This window comes from Camelus bactrianus, chromosome 1 (genome assembly GCF_048773025.1).
Source record: "Camelus bactrianus isolate YW-2024 breed Bactrian camel chromosome 1, ASM4877302v1, whole genome shotgun sequence".
NCBI classification, from domain to species: domain Eukaryota; kingdom Metazoa; phylum Chordata; class Mammalia; order Artiodactyla; family Camelidae; genus Camelus; species Camelus bactrianus.
Window position 1 is genome coordinate 50858172 of NC_133539.1, and position 24438 is coordinate 50882609.

Here is a 24438-nt window from a genome sequence, read left to right on the forward strand (position 1 = left end):
GTCCTAACTCATGTCACGGCTACGAAATAGCAATGTTAGAGCTAGAAGGAGGTGGCGCTGGGGGAGAGGATAAACAGAACTGAAGAAGGCAGACCAACATACTTTTTTGGACAATGTATCATATTCCTTTTTGAGGTTATCAATAATTTTCTTTTCTTCAACTAAGGCCTCTTCAATGTCCAGCCTTTTCTCTCGAAGTTGAATGGCCAGTTCAAAGAGACCCATGTCACAATCTGAAATGACAGTCAAAATAAAAAAGTAGCCCGTGGGGGAGGGGATAGCTCAGTGGAATTGTGCATGCTTAGCACACACGAGGTCCTGGGCTCAATCCCTACTACCTCCATTAAATAAACAAACAAACAAACTGACTTACCCCCCAAAAGAAAATCACATCTTCAGGAAAAAAATTAAATAAATAAAAATTTGGAAAAATTAAAAAAAATTAAAAAGCAGCCCCACTTGTTGGGGAATGTAGTAATATTGTAAGTGTGGACTTTGGAGCTTTAGAATTACTAATGACGATTTGTGGATCTTCTCTAGCAAGGTTCCATTACACTTAGGGCTCCAGGGAGAAATGACTCCAGGTAGAAATTAATGGTGTTAATAAGCATGGTAGTACTTATAATACTAGCATGGATGTTTTGAGCAGTCCTTGGTGCTAGCCCTTTTATGTACATTATCTCATTCAAGAGATCCAGCCCCTGTGATGTAGAAACTATTGTTTCCATTTTATAGGTGACAACTGTTAAGTCTCAGGTCACATGCTGATATGTGATAGAATGAGATTCAATACAGTATCTCTATATTAATTTCCACTATTATCACACTAACTGTAGGCCCCCAACTGTGGGAACAAAGTAACGAGCCTTGGGCCAGAATGGTAAACAAGTTATAAAAAGCTGCAGACTCAGAGGTGAGAAGGCTGGTTAGCCAAGGACGGGTAAGATCCCCAGAGGGTGGCAACCTAAGACAGGCAAAGCCGCCTGAGTCCAAGAAGAGTATTGTGAAGCAGCCGTTTCTCATACATTCCGCCCTGATAAGCTGTAAGGCTCGCTAGTGCCGACACGGACATGATTTACCAAAACATAAAGGGTCTTCAGACCTTGAGCCAGACACTGCCTGTTAACCATTTCCCTTGTCATTCTTCTTTTCTATATAAGACTGTGCAACGTAATAAAGCTTCAGAGTAGCCATCAGCTCTCTCCGCATACGGTGTGTATGTGTACATGGTATCATGACACTGACACTAATAGCCACATTTATCCACCAAGTAATTGATCAAGAATGTGAAAATATAACAGTATTACCACTGAACTTAGAACTTAGGTCTAGCCCCAGTTCTACCACTAAATTAACTGTGAGCCTTTGTTCAAGCCATTCAATCCTGCTATAAAATAACAAGTCGCATTACAAGATTTTTTAGCTCTCTTCTACTCATAAATATGATTTTAAGGAGACTCTTATTTTCCAAATCAAAACAAGATTTAAGTATTATTTGACATTAAGCTTTAAAATTTGATTTATAATTTATATAAAATATCTAGGAAGATCATTTGAGATCAAAAAGAAATAGTTTGGTTTTTTTTTTCCTACTGAATCATTCGTCTATTGAGACTGTAAGGATATTGGTCTGGACTGTAAGAATACTGGACCATAAGGATATTTCAGACTGGTATCACCAGTGAAAACAGTGAATATAAGCTGCCAAGCACCTCCAAGAAACTGGTAAAAATTGCCCTTACAAAACAGGTTTGAAATATGAAAACTGAATGATTTGGCAAAAAGGGAGTGCTTTATGTATATATGCACACACATACATACACACATACACACATATATACATACACATACATATATACACACATATACATATAAACGCACGTATTTTATACACACAGACATATATATATACATCTTCTGTTTCTCTAATAAAGTGAAACTTTGGTGCATAATTTATGACTCTGAACTGACTATAGCTTGTCTGCAGGTTATTTAATTTGGCACTCACAAATGGTTGCCTCAAGAAACAGGAAATAAATGGTCCAGAGAGGCTCCAAAAGTATTCATGAGACTGTACATCATTCCTATTAAACCGTCCTTTCCTTACATTTTATTATGAGACAAGTGAGAAACCAAGAAAATGACCTTTTAGGTATTGTCAGTCCATATTCACACTTCACAGAGAATGCCTGGTTTTATCCAACTTACGTGTTGGGCAGATAGAATCATCAAAAACCTCATCTTCAGATACAGACTCATCCTCGTCACTCTCCAAGCCGGATTCTTCTTCACTTGACTCATCACTTTCCTCATCTTCATCTAAGGAGAGAGGGAAATATTGTTAATAAGCAGAGGCATTCCTCTGCCAAGCTAAGTCCCAGATATTAAAAATAAATTATTTTTCAATGAGTTTGTCTCTAGGGAAGAAACAAAGATTAAGCAGGAAATTACTCAATATTTTTTAAAAGAATTTAAAATGGTTAGGAACTCAGAGACTATGAACTCAAATGCCTGCAGAAGGTCGTGCAATTAATTTCAAGGCTTTAAGTCAGAGGGTTGAGACCAAGCTGCCAAGCTGCCTATGCTGTGCCCCACCTAACACACACTTGGTTATGTTATGTAGTCCACAATTCCTACATCACAGGGATCTGAAAACAGATTTTCATGACTGGTAATGCTATTTATAATCTTTATTTAACCTACTTACTGTGAATATTCATGTCTTGCTGCAGAAGTATTAAGATGTTTGATTTACAGATTCTACACCAAACCCTGCTGGTGGTGTTAGTTTAGAAAGACTCTCTCCTTTGGCCAAACTTGAGTCAGGCTCTTTCTAACTGGAAAGTGTACTCTTTCTAACTAGGCCTTGACCTTGGGCTCTGTCCTTGGCCCATTCAGTCCAGTTTTAGCACGAATCCTGCTAAATCAGTTTAGTTAAAATCCCCACCTTTGATATCTGATCAAATCTCTTATTCTCTGCCTTCAGTGTCATATCACCCTGGCTTACCTTCAGCAAAGGGTGTTTCCTGTTAGGTCAGTTTAGCACAGAATTACACTACCTCTTAATAATTTTCCATCCACTGCCCCCCACCTTGCTCCTCAACTATAAATCTCCACTTATCCTTGTTGTATTCAGAGCTGAACTGATTGATCTCTCTCCCCTCCTACAAAATCCCATTAGAGTGGTCCCCTTGAATAAAGCCTGCCTTATTGTTCTTTAACAAGTATCATGAATTTTTTTTCCTTAACAATGACATATGTAATATCTTTTATAAAATATAAAAAATTGTGAATGCTAAAATACATCTGCCCCCATTAGTTTTGGATAAGGAATTGCAGACCTCCCCCACTCAACTCTGCCCCACTTTTTTTCTATCGTAGTACAGTCAGTTTACAATGTTGTGTCAATTTCTGGTGTACAGCACAATGCTTCAGACATACATATACATATATATTCACTTTCATATTCTTTTTCATTATAGGTTACTACAAGATATTGAATATAGTTCCCTGTGCTATACAGAAGAAACTTCTTGTATATCTACTTTATATACAGTAGCTAGTCTCATTTTCTTTTAAAATAACTTGAGTCCATCTATGAACCATAGATTACCGATTGGCAATTTTCTATTTTATGGAACATCAAATTAGAGATAAGAAGTGGACCTCATGCTCTCTAGAAGACTTTTTAAATTTAAGATGTCTCTTAAAATTACTTTAAGTGATCTGTACCACCTTATGAAATAAACTTGTGATTTCAGGGAGATGAAGTCGCTCTACCTTTCCCTATTTCTCCCACTAAATACAGCTAAAAACCCTGGATACTATATGTAAAGTAAACACAGGAAGATTCTGAAAACCAGAAAGAAGACAGTAGACCTACTATGCACCTTGGCCCCTGAAGAACAGCACTGTGGTGAGTTCCTTGGGTCTCCTTTTGTATCTCAGAGGTGGAGAAGGCTAAGTCAGCAACCTGAAACACTGACAGGTGCAGATACAGAAAAGCCAACAAGAACCTGCTCTCTCTAGGCAAACAACCAGGAAAGAGCAGCCAAGAAGGCAGAAAACTTGAAAAAACACCACAGGAAAAAAACAAACTGTAGTCTTACTTGCATCCCCATCAGCAAAGGCCAAGTGGGAGACTAGACATCCACCTTTGCCAAGCTGGAGTGAGGCACCCCACCACTGCCACTAGAATGGTGTCAGAAAAGGCCAAGTAAGCACCAACGACATTTATTCCTGTTGACTGGTAACCAGTCCCCTCCCCCCTCCCCCAACTCCCCACTCCAAGATCTCTGTGGAGACCACACAGGTAGCTCAGACTTCCACTCTCAGATGGCAGTGACAGGTTCTCTTCCCCCGCCCTGCAGAGGTGGTGTCAGAGGAGCCCTCGTAAAGAGTCAGGACGTTCACCATTGCCCCGAGGTGCCAAGGCCTTCTCCACCACATTGTCAGCAGAGACTATGTGGGGAGCTAGAACTCCCACCTGCACACAGCAGTAACAAGGAGAGCTCCCTTCCCTTGGGCGACAATTAGACTGAGTACCTCCACCTGGCAGTAGGAAGTAGGCACCCATTCCTCTCTCTGGCAGAACAGTGTTAGAGAAACCCAAGTATAAGCCAGAAGATCTAAATAAGAGACAGAGTCTCACACATAACATGAAAGTTTCCAGGTTTCAACTGAAAGTCACTCACCATACCAAGGACCAGGAAGACCCTCCAACTGAATGAGCAAAGACAACCAGTAAATGTCCAGTAAGAAGACAAATGTTAGAATTACCTGACAAAGTATTTTAAATAGTCATGATAAAAATGATTCAACAGGCAATTATAAACACACTTGAAGCAAATGAAAAAATACAATGCCTCAAAGAAATAAAGTCTCAGCCTATTTATTTTTTATATAAAGAAGAGCTAAATGGAAAATTTACAACTGAAAAATACAGTAATTAGGATAAAATCTAATGGATGGGCTCAATAGCAGATGGGAGAGGACAGAGAAATGAAGCAATGAACTTGAAGACAGGACAACAGGAATTAGCCAATTTGAACAATAGAAAGAAAACAGAGCCCAAACCCCAGAGCCTCAGGGAACTATGGGACTATAATGTAATATCTAACATTCATGATAAAAATTCATGAAAAGTAGGAACAAGAAAGAATTTCCTCAACTTGGTAAAGAATATCTATGAGACACCTACAGTTGTTTTTTAATGGTACAGGTAGCATACTTAATGAGTGAAAGATCAAATGCTCTCCTTTGCTAAGATGGAAATAAGGAAAGGATATTGGCTCTCAGCACTCTATTTCAACATAGTACTGGAAGTTTTAACAGTGCAATAAGCAAGGAAAGGTAATTGGCATATTGATCAGAAATTTAAAAATAAAACTGCCACTTTATACAGATAGAAATTCCCGAGAAATCTATCAAAAACTCCTAAAACTAATAAGTGAGGTCACAACATAAAAGATAAACACCTAAAAAGAAATTGTATTTCTATATACTAGTATGAATATGTGGACCCCAAGATTAAAAAGAAAATAGCATTTAAAATCACTCAAAAAAGAAGATATTCTGGTGTCAATCTAACAAACATGAACGTGAACTGGATGTTGAAAACGATACAAGCTGGTGACAGAAATCCAAGTTTCAGATAAACACTGTGTTCATGCCTGGAAGACTCTACATAGTAAAGATGCCAATTCTCCCTAAAATGATATAAAGGTTTAACATAATTTCTATCAAAATTCCAACAAGATTTTTTGTAGATATAAAAAATTCTAAAATATGAAAATATAAAGGAACTAGAATAGCTAAAACAATTTTGAAAAAAAAAAAGAATAAAATTGGAGGAATTAGTTTACATGATGTCAGAACTCAATAGCTGCTATAATCAAGACATTACTATTGGTGAAGAGATACACACATATTCTAGAACAGAATAGAAAACCCAGAAACAGATCCACACAAATAGGCCCAAATGATTTTTCTAAAGATCAAAAGCAATTCAATGGAAGAGATACAGCTGTTTCAACAAATGGTGTTAAAACAACTGGACATTCCTAGGAGGAGGAAAAAAAAATAACCTTGACCTAAGTCTCACACTTTATACAAAAAATTAACTCCAAATGGATCATGGACTTAAGTGTTAAATATAAAACTCTAAAACTTTTAGAAAAATAAATAGGAGAAAATCTTTAGGACCTAGGGCTAGTCAAAGAGCTCTTTGACTTGACAACAAAATAAGATCCAAAAAAGGAAAAACTGACATTGACAACATTCAAAACTACTGCTCTGCAAACGACTTTGTTAAGGGAATGAAAAGACAAGGTACAGACCAGGAGAAAATATTCGCAAACCACATATCTGACACAGGATTAGTATGTAGGATAAAGAACTCTTAAAACTCAACAATATAAAAGAAAACAATCCTATTCAAACATGAACAAAAGACACGAAGAGACATTTTACCAAAGAAGATATACAGTTGGCAAATAAACACATGAAAAGATGTGCTTATTAAACAAAACTACCCTTTGCTATCTCATACCAGATACGCACACATATAGCCCATATGGTTAGAGACCTAAAGGTTTATTTCCTCTCCTCTTTAACCCCATAGTGCCTCTACAATGTCTATGTTGTAGTGAGAAAAAAGGTGTGTAGTATGTCTCTTAGTTATCACTCTCCTTCATCCTAATGAGACAAAAAATAGGATCATATGTAAGAAAGAAATACAAACCAGCATCTCCTTCAACTTCCTTTTTCTTTACCCGCTTAATCCTCTTCTTTAATACCTTCATGAGGAAGTTAGCAAATTTATTGTTTTCTCCAAGAGCTGCTTGGAAACCAGCATAGAGGGCCTTTTCTTGCTCCTGGAGCTTGGCAACTTCATTCTTCTTCTCTTCCATCTCTTTAAGAGTTTCATTTATTTTCCACTAAATGAACAGAAACAAGAACAAATGATAAATGCAATATTTCTGATAAACTGGGTTCAGAGAACATTGCACGTTACAATGTAAGTCTACAGTTGACAAACATTTTTTAAAGCTTCTTAATAGAAGTTTACATTCCTGATGTTTGCAGAGTCATTCACTTATTTGGTTAAAATTTTGTAATTCTTTTGTAAAAGTCAGTAAGTTCAGAATCAGACAGGATCGATTTTCTGATGTTTAACTTCCTCAAAAAATCTAAATTAAATAAATTGAAAAGTTTACTGATATGAGGATGTCAGGTAGTATTTTTCCATAAGTGGTCTCAAAAAAAGTTTTTTCTTTCATTATCAAGATAACTAAAACAAAAAGGCACATCATCTCTTGATGAAGCTGATATATCTAAAATTTAATGTCACTATTGAGTATGTCTTATCTATTTAATAGAATCCTTCTTCCTTTAACATCAAGAAAGATGGTATAATTGACCTCTTTAAATTTAACATTATATATATAAAACAAAAAAGAAAATTTCCTATGCTATTCAATTATATATTATTCTGAAACTAGCTCTCATATTTAGGAAATTCACTAGCTTCTTTTCCAAGTATGTTCATAAGGATAATATATAATCAACAATAAACTTCATAAGACAGCTAGTGACAACAAAAATATACCGACTTCTGAATTTTGAAATCCATAGGTAAACCAAATATAAGGCTCACTTTGAAAAACTTTATTCTCCTACCTTACAAAATATCAAATCAAATTCATTAAAAAAAATATGATTCAAACAGGATTCAAAATCATAAAACATACAGATTCTCTGACCATGGACACCCAAAACAGAGAACAAGCAAGATTAACAGGGAAAAGGAGGCAGAAAAGAAGGCAGAAAGAGATGTGGACTCGAACAAGGAGGGAAATTAAGTTGAGAAGAGGAAGAAAGAAGGATCAAGTTCTTCCCCTAACTAAGGGTGTAGCCAGCTAGCGTTCTTCTGCCCATTCTTACCTGCATGTCCTGTTCCTCTTTGTCTAATGAATTAACACGCTCTTGAAGTATGTTCTCCTGTTTTTCAAAATTCTTGAGGAGAAGTATTTCCTGAAATAACGTGACATGGTGCAGGTCAGATAATTTCATCTGAGTATCTAGTTTCAGTTTCTGATGTCTCAGGAGACGGAGTTCTGCATCAAAAGTGACAATCAGTTCTTTGATCTGAGGTGGAAAAAGATTTGAGAATGTTAGAAGTTAAAAAGATGTAACTGCATTTTTTAAAATGATCCAACAACACTAATTTGTTTGGGTAAAAGACTTTTCTTATTACGCCCTTATCATGGATGGAAAATTATAAGGGTGGGCAGGTGGGCATATGTGCATGTATGGAGTCACTGCAATCAATTCATCAATGGTATTACATGTACATAAATTAATTTATTAAGTGGTAGGAATTCTGCAACTGCAGTCCTTCCAGCTATTTCTTCACCATTGATTAAGCCATTGATCAGGAATGTCCTTCTTGCTGGTTTAAACTGGAGACTATGAGCTCTTTGTGGGTAGTGTTTATATCTGTCTCCACCCTCCCCACAGTATCTCTACATTGCCCTTCATACAGTAAGCACTAAAAACATTTTCCTCATCCTATTTTGAAAATTTTCAAACCTATAGAATAGTAAATGTTTTTAATAGATAAATATAATCATGGAGCCACAAGAAACACATTCAATCTTCTTAGTTTATTTACAGATGAAGAAATTGAGACTAAAAGTGATCTCCCTGAGATTACAACTAATTTGTTACAGAACTAAGATGAGAAGCTAAATATCCCAAGTCCTGGTCTAGACTTTATTCCACTGTCATCCCGAATAATTTTAAATCCTCAGTTTTGCTCTGATTTTGATATAGCTTCTCCTTCACTTCATCCCAAAGGAGATGAAGATCTCAAGGAGAGCCCCCACGGGCTGATTCTCCCAAGGGAACTAGTACAACAAGAAAAAGACAAATCACTCCATGTTTTTCATTAGGCTGTACATGATGGGGAGCCTCAATGAGCAAATGCATATGATGAGTGAGGGCTCAGCCTGGGACTGAGAAAGAGGATGATATCTGTGGGTATGGGATAGCGAAATTGCTGGAGAATTTCGGAGATCAAAAAAACCCCAACAAGCCAAGGAGACGAAAAATTAAACCTTTAATTATGAATGACTGTAGACTAAGTGGGTTCTCCCTTAATGCTTGTTCAACAAATTTGAATTATTTTTAAATTTCGTAGGAGGCAGGACTGTATTTTTTTTAGTGGAACATCATTCTGAAACTTTACCACATAGGTATCCAAGTTTGTAAGTGTTACACTTGTTTTATTCTCACTACCCTTCATAGCCTGTTAGCTTTATGAGGATAGAGAACCTGTCTGACTTGAGAATTGTTGCATCCCTAATTCCTAGCTAGCACTGTCCCTGTGCAATAAATATTTGTTAAATTAATAAAATAAATGAATTAGGTAAAATTAAATCAAAACTTTTTTACTATCTACTATATGTCTGGCATTGTCCCAGATAGTGCAGGGGAATCGTGTGGCCCTTCCCTCAAGAATTGTATAATCTAATGAAACAGAGACTAAAAAAAAAAAAAAGAAAGAAATAGAAAAGATCAATGAAACTAAAAGCTGGTTCCTTGAAAATATCAACAAAATTGATAAAACTTTAGCCAGACTCATCAAGAAAAAAAGGGAGAGGACCCAAATCAATAAAATCAGGAATGAAAAAGAAGTTAAACCACAGAAATACAAAAGATCATAGGAGACTACTGCGAATAACTATGCAAATAAAATGGACAACCTAGAAGAAATGGACAAATTCTTAGAAAAGTACAGTCTCCCAAGACTGGACCAGGAAGAAATAGAAAATATGAACAGACCAATTACCAGTAATGAAATTGAATTAGTAATTAAAAACTCCCAACAAACAAAAGTCCAGGATGGATGGCTTCACAGGTGAATTCTACCAAACATTTAGAGAAGAGTTAATATCTATTCTTCTCAAACTATTTCAAAAAACTGCAGAGAAAAGAACACTTCTGAGCTCATTCTATGAGGCCACCATCACCCTGATACCAAAACCAGACAAAGATATCACACAAACAAGAACATTACAGGCCAATATCACTGATGAACATAGATGGAAAAATCCTCAACAAAATACTAGCAAATGAATCCAACAGTATATTTAAAGAGCCATAAACTAATCAAGTGGGATTTATTCCAAGGATGCAAGGATAATGCAATATTCATAAATCAATCAATGTGATAACACCACATTAACTGAAGGATAAAACCATATGATCATCTCAATTGATGCAGAAAAAGCTTTTGACAAAATTCAACATTCATCTATGATAAAAACTCTCCAGAAAGTGGGCATAGAGGGAACATATCTCAACATAATAAAGGCCATACATGACAAACCCACAGCTAATATCATACTCAATGGTGAAAAGCTAAAAGCATTTCCTCTAAGATGAAGGACAAGGATGCCCACTCTTAACCACTTTTATTCAACATAGTTTTGGAAGTCCTAGCCACAGCCATCAGAGAAGAAGAAGAAATAAAAGGAATCCAAATTGGAAAGAAAGAAGTAAAACTGTCACTGTTTGCAGATGACATGATACTATACATAGAAAATCCTAGAAATGCTACCAGAAAACCCCTAGAGCTCATCAATGGATTTGGTAAATTTGAAGAATACAAAATTACTATACAGAAATCAGTTGCATTTCTATACACTAACAATGAACTATCAGAAAGTTAAATTAAGGAAACAATCCCACTTACCATGGCATCAGAAAGAACAAAATACCTAGAAATAAACCTGCCTAAGGAGGTAAAAGACCAGTACTTGGAAAACTAAGAAACTGATGAAAGAAATGGAAGACGACCAAAACAGATGGAAAGATATACCACGTTCTTGAATTGGAAGAATCAGTATTTTTTAAATGACCATAATACTCAAGGCAATCTACAGATTCAATGCAATTCCTATCAAAATACCAATGGCATTTTTCACAGAACTAGAATAAATAACTTTAAAATTTGTATGAAAACACAAAAGACCCCGAATAGCCAAAACAATCTTGAGAAAGAAAGGAGCTGGAAGAATCATGTTCCCTGACTTCAGACTATACTACAAAGCTACAGTAATCAAAACAGTATGATACTGGCACAAAAACAGACACATAGATCATTGGAACAGAATAGAGAGCCGAGAAATAAACCTATACACTTATGGTCAATTAATCTATGACAAAGAAGGCAAGAATATGCCATGGAGAAAAGATATCCCTGTCAATAAATGGTGCTGGGGAAACTGGACAGCTATATGTGAAGAACGAAATCAGAACATTCTCTAACAACATATACAAAAATAAACTCAAAATGAATCAAAGCTCTAAATGTTAGCTGGAAACTATAAAACTCCCAGAAGAAAACAGGCAGAAAACTCTTTGACATAAATCGTAGCAATATTTTTTTTTAATCTATCTTCTAAAGCAAAGGAAACAAAAGCAAAAATAGGGAAATGAGACCTAATTAAACTTGAAAGCTTTCACACAGCAAAGGAAACCATAAACAAAATGAAAAGACAACCTACTGAGTGGGAGGAAATATTTGCCAATAATATGACCCATAAGGGGTTAATATCTGAAATATATAAACAGCTCAGACAACTCAACATCAAAAAAAAACAACCTGATTGAAAAATGCGTAGAAGACCTGTATAGACATTTTTCCAAAGAAAACATACTGATGGCCAAAAGGCACATGAAAAGATGCTTAACATCACTAATCATCAGGGAACTATAAATTAAAACCACAATGAGGTATCACTCACACCTGTCAGAATGGTTATCATCAAAAAGAACACAAATAACAAATGCGAGCAAAAACATGAAGAAAAGGGAGCCCTTGTTCACTGCTGGTGGGAATATAAATTGGTACAGCCACTGTGGAAAACAGTATGGAGGTTTTTCAAAAAACTAAAAATAGAACTACTTTATGACCCAGCAATTCCTACTCCTGGGTATATATCCAAAATAAACAAAAACTCTAATTTGAAAAGATACATGCACCCCAATGTTCATCATAGCATTATCTACAATTGCCAAGATATGGAAGCAACCTAAGAGTCCATTGACAGATGAATGGATGAAGATGTGGTATGTGTATATATAATGGAATACTCTTCAGCCATAAAAAAGAATGAAATTTTGCTATTTGCAACAACACGAATGGATCTGGGGGTTATTATGGTTAGTGAAATAAGTCAGCCAGTTAAAGACAAATACTATATGTTAGCACTTATGTATGGATTCTATAAAAGAAATCTAGTGAATGTAACAAAAAAGAAACAGACATTTACAGAGAACAAACTAGTGGTCACCAATGGGGAGAATGAAGGAGGAAAGGGCATTATAGAGATAGGAGATTAAGAGGTACAAATTATTAGGTACAAAATAAGCTACAAGGATGTATTGTACAACACAGGGAATACAGCCCATATTTTATAGTAACTACAAATGGAGTATATAACCTTTAAAAATTGTGAATCACTATATTGTACACCTGTAACATATAATATTGTACTTCAACTAGATTTCAATTAAAAGAACTGTAAAATCTAATCTGTAAGACAAAACAGCAAGAAAAATACGTGTAAAACATGAGGTGCTTATTATAAGTGCAAATGGAATTTAGAAAAAAGGAGAGTATGTGATGTGGGCAGAAGATTCTGGAGAGGGTTTTGAATGATGACAACTTTGGAAGGAGGTCATTGCAGGTAGAAAGAAATAGCAAAGGAGAAAGTACAGCTATACACTCAGAATGGGGGTGAGTGGGGAGAAACAGGAAGAATGAGAAAACAGGGCTGGATGAAGTGTTGATAACAGGTGAAGAATAAGATTGGGAAGCAATAGGGCTGCCTTCAGAGTGGAGCTCGAAAGACACATTGACGAAGGAGACTCTGTACGACCGGCAGGAGGGAGCACTCCACCCAGGAGAGATCCTTTTCCTTCCATATTCACAGCACCTCCCGCACACAACTGGCCCCAGCGTGGTCCTGATTTTCCTAGAAGTAAAAATTTTTGCTATTCTAGCTCCAGAACAATTCCAAAACTAGTCATTACCAAGAACACTCCCACGAATAGAGCAAAGCACACATTAGAGAAAGAGCAGGGTGTAAAAAGCAGAGAGTGCCCCATTGTCACTGCAAGTTTCTTAATTGTGTTTTATCCATCTTCTGGATAAGGCTGCTCCATCACTTTCCCTTTACCATGATCTCAGTTAGATACCAATGAACATGGATTTGCCCTTAATTCTTAGCTTTCCAAAAAGAAAAAAAAAAGTTAAAAAGTTCCAAAGTCCTGGGCAGAGCACAGTGATTTTCAGAAGACTAGGGATGGGGAGGCAGTGCAGCTATCAGTGAGTTGTGGGCTGGTCAGGGTTCAGGGGAAGGTTAATATAGAGACATTAAAACTAAACAAGAAACTAGATCTAGTTCATCCCTGCTCTTCTCTCTTTCAGCTTTAAGTAAGCAGTCTCCTCGCTTACCCTGTTGATCAAATACTGCTGCATGTACAAGTGTTTAATCTCATCCCTCCTCATAATCTCCAGCTCCACTTCGGTTGGATCTGCTTTTTCAAATTCCATGAACTTTGGAATATCTAGACTGAATGTTGATACTTTTAACAATCTAGACGAGGAATCACATGTCGTCAAATCCCCGTCCTTTCCAGAAGAGAGTTTGAGGAATCCTCCAGCTGAGCCTGCAGACCCTGCCTGTTCCCCCTGCGGGGACTTTTCATCCTGATTTTCCATCAGCTGTTGCTTAAAAGCTAGGAGGGTTTTCTCGTCATACTGAAATCTCTTCTCTGGAACTTCTTCCGGGTGTATCTCAGGGATTTGGGGAATCGGGACGTGCTTGGATATGTGAAGAGTCGACTGAATATTCTTCAGTTCTTGCACCAGGCACTGTATTTCCTCGATGACAGCCACCTTCAGATCTCGGAGAGAGACGATGCACTTGTTCATGTGCATTTTCTTTGAATAGGCCTGATAAAAAGAATGGGAAAGAAGCAAAATGACACTCCACTCACAAATGCTTTGCTTTGCTTTTGTCCCTTGACTGGTATACCTAGCAAAAAATTTAAGATAAAAATGTATCTGATCATTCTTGTGCAGTACACTGTTATTTCCTCTGGTTTTTAGGCTTTCCCCCATTTAGTATCTTGGAAAGGGGGAGACAGCCTGGATGTGACCCCTGATGTCCCTCAGCTGGCTTGGAGGGCTGAGCTCCCCTGTCCTCCTCCCACCAGTCAATGGAAGCCCACCCTGAGCTTTGTACTCAGCCAGATCCAGGGGAGGCGCGGGGGGGTGGGGTGGAGGGAAGGTCACTCATTGGTCAGAACACACAAGTAACCACCTTTCCTTGATGGAAACTCAAATCCCATTGGCATAGACTCACTTAGGGTTGCCTGCTTACCCACCTAGCCAGACTACGGTTTAGCCTGTTTTCATTCTGTATTTTGGCCACATTATTTCTGTTACTCCTTGTGCAGGCAAGGTCATGATCCTGAATTTCGGTATCATGTCACACCAAGAGATTCCAGTACTCTCCCTCGGTTCCTTCTCCATTTATCTAAGCCAAGCTATGCCGCTGCCTCCAGCCACAAGTGCCGTACAGGCCACTGCTCCCTCACTGCCAGCTCTCTCCCCAGTCTGTGTTTCCTAAGTGCCCTTTCCAGAGCCTATAGGCACATGCAGCCCTACTCTTGTGTGCCGTTAGGCACCTAGGTGGTCTAAAGGCTATTAAGAGTAACTTTGTGTAAATATACAGGTTAAGGAAAATAAAAGATCAAAAGGCACTTCTTCAAGTAGTCTTGCAAAACTTGCCTGCATATTTACTACCTCCTGTAACAAAATAGAGGGGATGTTTCACGTACTTAAGAACACATCTTTAAATGCTTAAGATTTAAACTCAAAAGCCAGCTCCTGGGTGAGTGGAGGACCGCTTCTGAAAGTACCTGGAGGACTGAGAAGTGAGCTTAGAAGAATAAACCCAAACCAGCCTCATGGCTGTAAGGCCTACCTCTTTGAGGAGCCCTATTTACACATCAAGCCTCTCTCTCTAGTTTTCTAAATACCACACACACCTAAACACTGACCACAGGAAGGGGATGTATAATATACTGTTTCTAAAATGCCTGATACTTTTCAATGATTTTGAATTTAACCATGATAATAATGACTGTTTACTGACTTTGACCATTACATTAACCCTGTCAAGTAGACTAGACATGTCTTGTCTAATTGTTGTTCCTTGGTATTAATATCTTTTTGACAGGCAATATAACTGAGGCTTAGGGAGATTTACATGACTAGCAAAGTTCACGTAACTACTGAGTGGCAGAGATGGAACAAAACTCTGGTCTTCCGACTTGTAGAGTGTGCTCTACATTGATTTATGTTGTTCTTTTAATAGATTCCAGTATCATACATTTCAAGACATCACACCTGTTCATCACCTCTAGCTGGATCATGAAATTTTGGGTTGGATGATTGGCAAATTGTGGTCAAAAGAATATTTCTCTATGACAATGGATGAAACAAGCATTGCCTTAGACAAACACCTAGAAGAACAACCCAAATGGTCACTAATAACATGTTCAAAATGTCCATTTGATCAGAAAGGTGTAGTTATGAGTTATGAAAATTTACTTGTGGCTATGAATTGTCATACTAGGATCTCTGGAGTACTGGCACATACAGCATCTTTGGTAAAATAGAAGAAGACACTCCTTCCTCAAGACACTTTTCTTCAATTTTTTTCAGAAAATTATAAAATATCCAAACATACTATGATCCGGCACTCTTTCCAATGTGATGCCCTGAGATGTGCAACTTGCACACGTTCTAGGTGACCAAAATTCTTCTCAAGGGGTGGGGAGGGTATAGCTGAGTGGTACAGTGCTTGTTTAGTATGCACGAGGTCCTGGGTTCAATCCCTAGTACCTCCACTAAGAAATAAGTAAAATAAATAAACCAAATTACTCCCCTCCCCCAAAAAACCCCAACTTCTCCTCAAAATGGTAGCTCAGATGCCTTCTGAGCCTCTAAGTATGAAAAGTCACCTGTCAATTCAAATTAAGGAATGACTATGACAAGGAGAGGAAACTTCAATAAGAAAACAGGTATGAGAAATCAGGATGATTAGAAGCACTTTGGAAGACGGCAGAGAGTGTCAAAAAGGAATATATTAATTGTTTAGTACTGAGTCACCTACAGAAGTTTGGAAGTCCTTCAAACAAACGCTAAACACAGTGGCCTCTTCTCCTAAGTCTTTGGTGGTCCACAGCAGCTAAAAACAATACCCAATAAGGATGTGTTTGAATTTCAGAAGTTCAAAGTCCATAAAACAGAATGCCTTCACCCATGAAACTGGTATTAAACCGAGTAATTAATTTGAAGGCTGGTTCTGCCATATTAACTAAATAATCATGGATAAATCTCTTTCCTCAGGACTCAGTTTCCTCAATTGTAAAAAGGGGCATTATTCTAGATAATCAGGAAGGCTTTTTCCAACTCTAAATTTCTATGACTATAATCTCTTATGGACCAGAGAGCAAAATGGGTGGTTTTAGCATAATTCAACAAAAACCCCAGGCTGTCTCTCACTGTCATGAAAGCTATGGGTAAGCACCACAGAGTCAAGGTATCCCAGGTCCTCTTCCTTCTTGGCAGCATTTATTCTCATGTGTTCAGGTATCTTATAGTCTGGGGCCGTCTTCAGGTTGAAGTCCCCCATATACAGCTGGGCCTCTTTGATGGCTTGGACATGTTTGGGATCTTCATAGTCATCATCAGGTTTACTCTTGTACCTATCAGAAAAATAGAAAACCCAGCCATAAATATAACAATAAACTCCAATTTGTCCAGTTTACTACAGGTAATCATATTCAATCATGAAGCAAAAGCAGAATTCTGAGTCTGTGATGCTACTTTTGTCTGTAGAGCCCAAGAATTTTAAGTTAATGACTATTTTTAAAGCAACTCAAGCAAAATAGTAAGTAATTAAATAAATAAAAAACAATCACTAGATGGTGCTTAAATAATCTGAATCATTCGTAGGCTTTGGTTAACCTCTAAGTAATTTAGGTCAACATCATTATTTATTCCCTCACTAGAAATGAAGCCTTAAGTACAGATTTTTTTAAATCACTAAAAATTTAATTGAAATTTTTTTTTAACAATATAAGTGACTGTCATAAAATTTGTCCTAATATTTTCAAAAAAGTCATGTAATTCAAAATAGCATGAGTGTTTGTGTGTATATATACATACATATACATATATACACACATACACACACATATATACATATATATGTATGTATATATATGTACATATGTGTGTGTGTGTGTGTGTGTGTGTGTGTGTGTGTATGCCTCCCTTCTTCTCTCCCTAAATTCCACGGAAATGACAGTGTGGAGGTATTAAAGGGGACAAATCATTAGGAAAGCTGAGAATGGGACAGAAAGCCATGAGCAAACTAGTGACAGTGATACATTTCTAGAAGACAGAAAGAAACAATCATATTAATGGATAAACTAGACCAATGAAAACTCTAGTCCAGAATACCCCTCAGGAGAAGGCTATAAAAAGAACTGGATATAGTCTTCTTGGTAGAGTTCCTGGGAAGCTCCAAGCAAAGAGGGGGCAGGTATGGAGCAAGGAATGGAATGCTAGACATTATTTGGCAAAATTAATTAGAGGATTGAAAAGGAATGCCTGAACCAGTTGAGCCCTCCCAACTTCCCCATCTCCACATGTGAAAGGTATCTAGGGTATGGGTTGGCACCCCATTGCAGGGATCTTCACTGGCAGACCCCCAACCTACCTAATTCTTTAAAGTGAAGCCTGTCAGTCAACATGAGCACATAGCTTCAGTCAGCCCTTTAGGAAAAAGCAAACACACGTATAGCAGAAAAAACACATACCATCTAATGTATTAATTGACAATTGTTCATTTGTGTATAACAGCACTAAAGGAAAGATCAATATTTTTAAAGAAAGGAAAGGGATGGAGAGGAAGGAAAGGAAAGAAAGAAAAGGAAGAAAGACAGTACTTCTGCTCTGGCCATGTGAGAGAAACAATTATCCTCATGCTCCAAATACCCAGAACTGAACAAAAATATAAGAAACAACTATGTTCTGACATTGAATAATAAGCAGACCAGGACTGTAATTCCTGAGAGCAGTGAGACAAAATAAGTAGTCCTTATTATCGCCTGGTTTCTGCATAGAGGAAATTATCAGAATCTGGAGTAGGGTTGGGATTGCAAATATTAGTCAAGTGACCTCACTGAGGAGACAGAAACTGGAGTTCAGAGAGGCCAAAATGGTCAGAATTTTGTGGAAAAGACTGTAAGAGTTACACAAGGAAATATACATGGGGCTTTCTTGAGTTTCTGGTTGAATATTAGTCTGTACACTTGTAATGTGAAATACTATGAAGCTGGACAAAGAAAAACATCTGGGGAAAGTCAAACACTGGGAAGCTGTAAGACAAACAATTCTCATAGGTACACATGGCTGGGACTCACTCATCATCCCATGAGTTAAAGAGACCTTATCAAATGTAAAGGACATTTAGTAGAGTACCCCCAAAGAGTCATCCCTTCAAAGTAGGAGAAACAGAAGACTTAGAAAATATTATCAATCCCCTTGTCCTCACTGATATGTATAGAACACTATACACTAACAAGTCTTTTTTTTCTTTTTTTTTTTGCTTGGGGAAGTAATTAGGTTTATTTATTTTAAGAGGAGGTACTGGGGAATGAACCCAGGACATCGGGCATGCAAAGCATACACTCTACCACTTGAGCTATACCCTTGCCCCCAGAACACTACACTCCAGAATGCAAGAATATATACTCTCTTTCAAGCATGCATTGAACTTTAACTAAAATGGACTGTATGCAGGCCTATATAATTTCCAATAAATTCAAAATAATTTAAATCACACAGACTATTTTCTGTGACCACAAAAATTAAATTAGAACTCAAACAGATATTTTTTAAAACCTCAAAATTTTGGAAACTAAACAGTGCACTTTAAAATAACCCACAAATCAAGGAAGAAATCACAAGGGGTATTAGAAAATATTTTGGACTATGTAATAACAAAAATATATCAAAACTAGTGGAATGCAGCTCAGTGCTTAAGGGAAATTTAAAATAAGTATTTATATTAGAAAAGAAGAAAAGTATAAAATCAAAGCTTACACCTAAACTTAAACTTTAAGAAGAAAGAAAAGAGTTAATTAAGCCCAAAAAACTAAAATGAAGGAAATGGTATAGAACAGAAATCAATGACACAGAAATCAGACAAACAAAATTTTTTTAAAAACTATAACCAAAAGGTAGTGTCTTAAAAAGAAATTAATAAAATTAATAAACCTCTTGTTGGAATGATCAAGAGAGAAGATACAAATTAATATCAAAAATAAAAGAGGACAACACAACAGATAGTACAGAAATTAAAATAAGAAGAGAATAATATCCTACCCAGCAAAAGTGTCCTTCAGAATTGAAGGAGAGATAGAGTCCTCCAGACAAACAAAAGCTGAAGGACTAGGACAGCCTTACAAGCAATGTTAAAGCACTTCTTCAAACTGAAGTAAAAGGATGCTAATTATTAACGAGAAAATATATGAGAAGTATAAATCTCACTGATAAAGACAAATATATATGTAAATCCAAAATACACCAATGTTGTAAAGGTGGTGGATAAATCACTTATAAATCTGGCATAAGCTTGAAAGATAAATGTATTAAAAATAAAAACTGTAAATGCAATAATTTGTTAACAGATACACAAAGTAAAATGATGCAAATTGTGACATCAAAAACAAAGGGGGGGAGTAAAAATGTAGTTTTATTGTGTGTTCAAAGTTAAGTTGCTATCAGCTCAAAATAGATTGTCAAAATGTATGTTTTATGTAAGTCTCATATAAACCACAAATAATCTATAATAGATACAAAAAATATAAAGAGAAGAAATTTAAGCATATCACTATAGAAAATCATCAATCACAAATGAAGAGAACAAGAAAGGAAGAAAGGAATTATAAAACAATCAGAAAACAAATAAAATGCAACAGTAAGTCTATACTAATCATTAACTACTTTCAATGTAAGTGGACTAAATTATTCAATCAAAAGACATAGAATGACTTAATAAAAATAAATAATTAAATGAATCAATGCATGAAAAGAAAGGAAGACCCAACTATATGTTGCCTACAAGAGACTCACTTCAGCTATAAGGACACACACACAGACTGAAAGTGAAAGGATGGGAAAAGATACTCTATGCAAATAGAAACCAAAGAATGCAGGGTAGCTGTACTGATATCAGACAAAATAGACTTTAAGCCTATTTTGAGACTATTTTAAGTCTGTAATAAAAGACAAAGAAGGTCATTATATAATGATAAAGGGGTCAAGCCAACAAGAGGATAACATTTGTAAATATTTATACACCCAATGTAGAAACACCTAAATATAGAAAACAAAATGAACAGACCTGAAGGGAGAAACAAGCAGCACTACAATAACAGTACTGAATTTTAATAACCCACTTGCAACAATGGATATGTCGTCCAGACAGAAAATCAGTAAGGTAACATCAGACTTAAATGACACATTAGATATTTACAGACATTCCATTCAACAGCAGCAGAATACACATTCTTCTCAAATGCATATGGAATGTTTTCCAGGAGAGGTCATATATTAGGCCACAAAACAAGTCAATAAATTTAAGAACACTGAAATCATATCAAACATGCTTCCCAGCTACAGCAATATAATATTAGAAATCAATTACAAGGAGAAAACTGGAAAATTCACCATTATGTGGAGATTAAATAACATGCTACTGAACAACCAACTGAAGAAATCAAAAGAGAAATTTAAAAATATCTTGAGACAAATGAAAATAGGAAAATAACATACCACAGACTTACGGGATGCAGCAAAAGCAGTCCTAAGAGAGACGTTCACAGCAATAAATGCCTAAATCAAGAAACAAGAAAAATCTTGAACAACCTAACTTTACACCTCAAAGAACTAGGAAAAGAACACACAAATGAAGCTCAAAGTTAGTAGAAGGAAGGAAATAAAGACCAGAGCAGAACTAAATGACATACAGACTAAAAAGACAATAGAAAAGATGAAAGTAAGAGCTATTCTTTTTTAAAGATTAAAAAAAAAAAAAAAAAAAGACAGACCTTTAGCTATACTCACCAAGAAAAGAACTCAAAATCAGAAATCAAAGAGGAGACTTCACAACTGATAGCACAGAAATATAAAGGATCATAAGAGACTATTAAGAACAATTTATACCAATAAATTGGACAACCTAGAAGAAATAGGTAAGTTCCTAAAAATATACAACCTACCCAGATTGAATCATGAAGAAACAGAAAGTATGAACAGACCAATTACTAGTAAGGACAGTAATCAAAAACTTCAAAACAAACAAAAGTCTAGGACAGATGGCTTCACTGGTGAATTCTATCAAAATTTAAAGAAGAATTAATACCAATCCTGCTCAAACTCCTCCAAAACACAGAGTAAGAGAGAACACTTCCAAATTCATCAGCATCATCCTGATACCAAAACCAGACAAGGACACTACAAAAAGAGAAATTTTTAGCAAAAATTTAAAAAGGTAATACACCATGATCAAGTGAAATTTATCCTAGGAATACTGATTTAATATTTGAAATCAATCACCATGACCCACAATGTTAAAGAATAAAAGAAAACAAGCATATGATCATCTCAGTATACTTCTAAAAGTCATTTGAGAAAATTCAATACCCATCCTTGATAGAAAACACATTAAGAAAATCTTCTCCACAAACTAGGAATAAAAGGGAATTTCATCAGCCTGCTTAAGTGCTTCTAAAGGGCTGGTATCACATTGATAATAAAAGGCTGAATGTTTTCTCCTTAGACCGGGAATACAAAAAGAATGTTCACTCTCATCATTTTCATTCAACACTGTAGTGCATATCCTAGACAGCACAAGGAGTCAAGAAATAAAAGATATTGAGATTGGAATGGAAGAATCTGTCTTCACTCACATATAATCATTTTATAAACGACTGTAAAGAATCTGGAAAAAAAAAAAAGCTAGTGTACCCAGTATCATTAAAGATAAAGATAAGAAAAATTAATTGAGAAGAGTTCCACTTCTAGGAAGATGGAATAGACCTACATTTTCCTATTTTTCCTGGCAAGTAGAAAATAAACAGCCTGGACACTAGCAAACATAAGAAGATTTTGAAAGGTGAAAAGAAGACGCAGACCACAAAGAACCTTGGGACCTAAAGAGTATATGATGGTAAGTTCTCTGGGTTTTATTTTTGCCTCATATAGCCCAGACTTGGAGCTAACAAGTAACTCCGAAACACCAACAGCTTTAGACAACAAAAGCCCAACAAAATCCTGCTCTCTCTAGCTAAAGGGTCAAGAAAACAACAGAACAGCAAGAGAGAAAACTTGTAGACAATAAACTCTCTACTCCAGCCAAACATTATAGAAAAAAATGTGGCCCCACTTCCACCCATGCTAGCAAAGGCCAAGTGGGGAGTCTAAACTTCCACCATCATCAGGCTTTCACAAGGTAACACAACCCCTACAGAGTGGTTTCAGAGGAGGCGGGTCCTGGGAACCAGGACTTTCATGTGTGCAACAAGCTTCCCTACCACAGTGTCAGTGGAGATCCCAAAGGGAACCTGGACTTCGGCTCCTGCCTAGCAATAACAAGGTGATCTATGATCTACCCCTGCTGGGGTAGTGTTTAAGGAGGCCTAGTGGAGAGCGATGATTTTCACCAGCCTCCACAGTATCAGTGGAGGCCAACTGGAAAGCAAAGTTGTATTAGTGGGAGCCTAGTGGAATCTGGAACTCCAACTTCTGACCAGTAAGTAGCCCTTTCCTTCCTCAGATGTCAGCGGGAGTAGAATGGGTAACCTGGACTTCTGTACTCACAGTAAGATGTTACTCCTGCTTACCCTGCCAGAATCAGAGAACGCCAGCTAAAACAGAATGTATAAATAACATCCAGAGTCTCATAATACCCAAAATGTCCAGATTTCAATTAAAAATAATTTGAAATACCAAGAATCAGGATGACCTCAACCTCAATGAGAAAAGACAATTACCAGACACCAAATCCAAGATGAGAGAGATGTTAGAATAATCTGACAAGGATTTTAAAGCAGCCATCATAAAGTTCTCATAGCTACTCTAACAGAATGGCTAGAGGAAGTTCTCTAAACAGAAATAAAACGATAGAAGAAGGAACCTTGAAACATCAAAAAAGGAAGAAATTAAGATGTTAAAGGTAAAAATATGGGCAAATACACTTTACTTCTACTATTGTCTAAGTTATGTTTGATGATTTAAAAAAACTAATACTGATGTGTGGTTGTAAAAGATATGTGGAGGAAATATTTATACAATTATATTATAAACAGGGGAAACAAAGAGGAGTGGGTAAAGGGACATAAAGGTAGGTGAAGTTTCTACAATTCACTCAAGCTGATAAAATATCAACACAGTAAACTGATCAGTTGTGTATACATAATGTAATACTGAGAGCAAATACTAAGCTACACAAAGTGATACATTCAAAAACATTAAGATTAGTCATATTGAAACTCTAAAATATTCAAGTAACCACAAGAAAGCAGGAAAAAGAAAACAGAAAACTGAAAAATAGAGAACAGAAAACAAAATATAAAATAGCAGATATGAGGCCTGAACATCAATAATTACATTAAGTGTAAATGACCTGAATATACCCACTGAAGAGCTGAGATTGACAGAGTGGGTTAAAAAACATAACCCAACTATATGCTGTCAAAAACACAATAACTTCAAAGGCAGTGATATAAGTAGATTGAAATTAAAGAATGAAAAGTTATACCATCAATATTGGATGCTTTCCTCCTAAGATTAGGAACAAGTTGTGGATGCCAGCTCTCCCTATTCTATTTCAACACCACAGTACTGGGAGTCCTAGCTAGTGCAAAAGGAAAAGAAAAGGGAATTCGAGGCAAACAGATTGGGTAAGAAGAAATAAAACTGTCTCTATTTACAGATTACATGATTGTCTACACAAAATCTCAAGGAATCTATCAAAATAATCTCAGAACTAATATGACAGTTCAGCAAGGTCACAAAACAGCAAATAAACATATAAAATACAATTTTATTTCTATGCCAGCATTGAACATGAACTTAAATACCAAAATTAAAAAACAATACATTTATGCTTGCCCCTAAAAGTGAAATATTTGTGTGTGATCTAACAAAATAGGTATAGGGCTTTTATATTGAAAAAAACAAAACACTTATGAAAGAAATCAAAGGAAATATAAATA

At 36.4% G+C, this 24438-nt stretch overlaps 1 protein-coding gene across 9 annotated transcripts in view; it reads right to left on the reverse strand.

Annotated features, from left to right (window-relative positions):
- CFAP44 (cilia and flagella associated protein 44) overlaps window positions 1-24438 on the reverse strand; it is a 107862-nt gene that overhangs the window by 11325 nt on the left and 72099 nt on the right. For 6 of the 9 annotated variants that reach the window (XM_010970814.3, XM_045507242.2, XM_045507244.2 and 3 more), the window contains 6 exons: window positions 16677-16854; window positions 13529-14029; window positions 7945-8148; window positions 6743-6938; window positions 2209-2319; window positions 103-233 (listed from right to left, as the gene is read on the reverse strand). In XM_010970814.3, the coding sequence (XP_010969116.2) occupies window positions 103-233; window positions 2209-2319; window positions 6743-6938; window positions 7945-8148; window positions 13529-14029; window positions 16677-16854 (1321 nt within the window). Of the gene's footprint in view, window positions 1-102; window positions 234-2208; window positions 2320-6742; window positions 6939-7944; window positions 8149-13528; window positions 14030-16651; window positions 16855-17873; window positions 17930-20995; window positions 21056-24438 lie in introns of those variants that run through there. The other 3 variants (XM_045507247.2, XM_045507248.2, XM_045507249.2) reach the window with 3 other exon arrangements.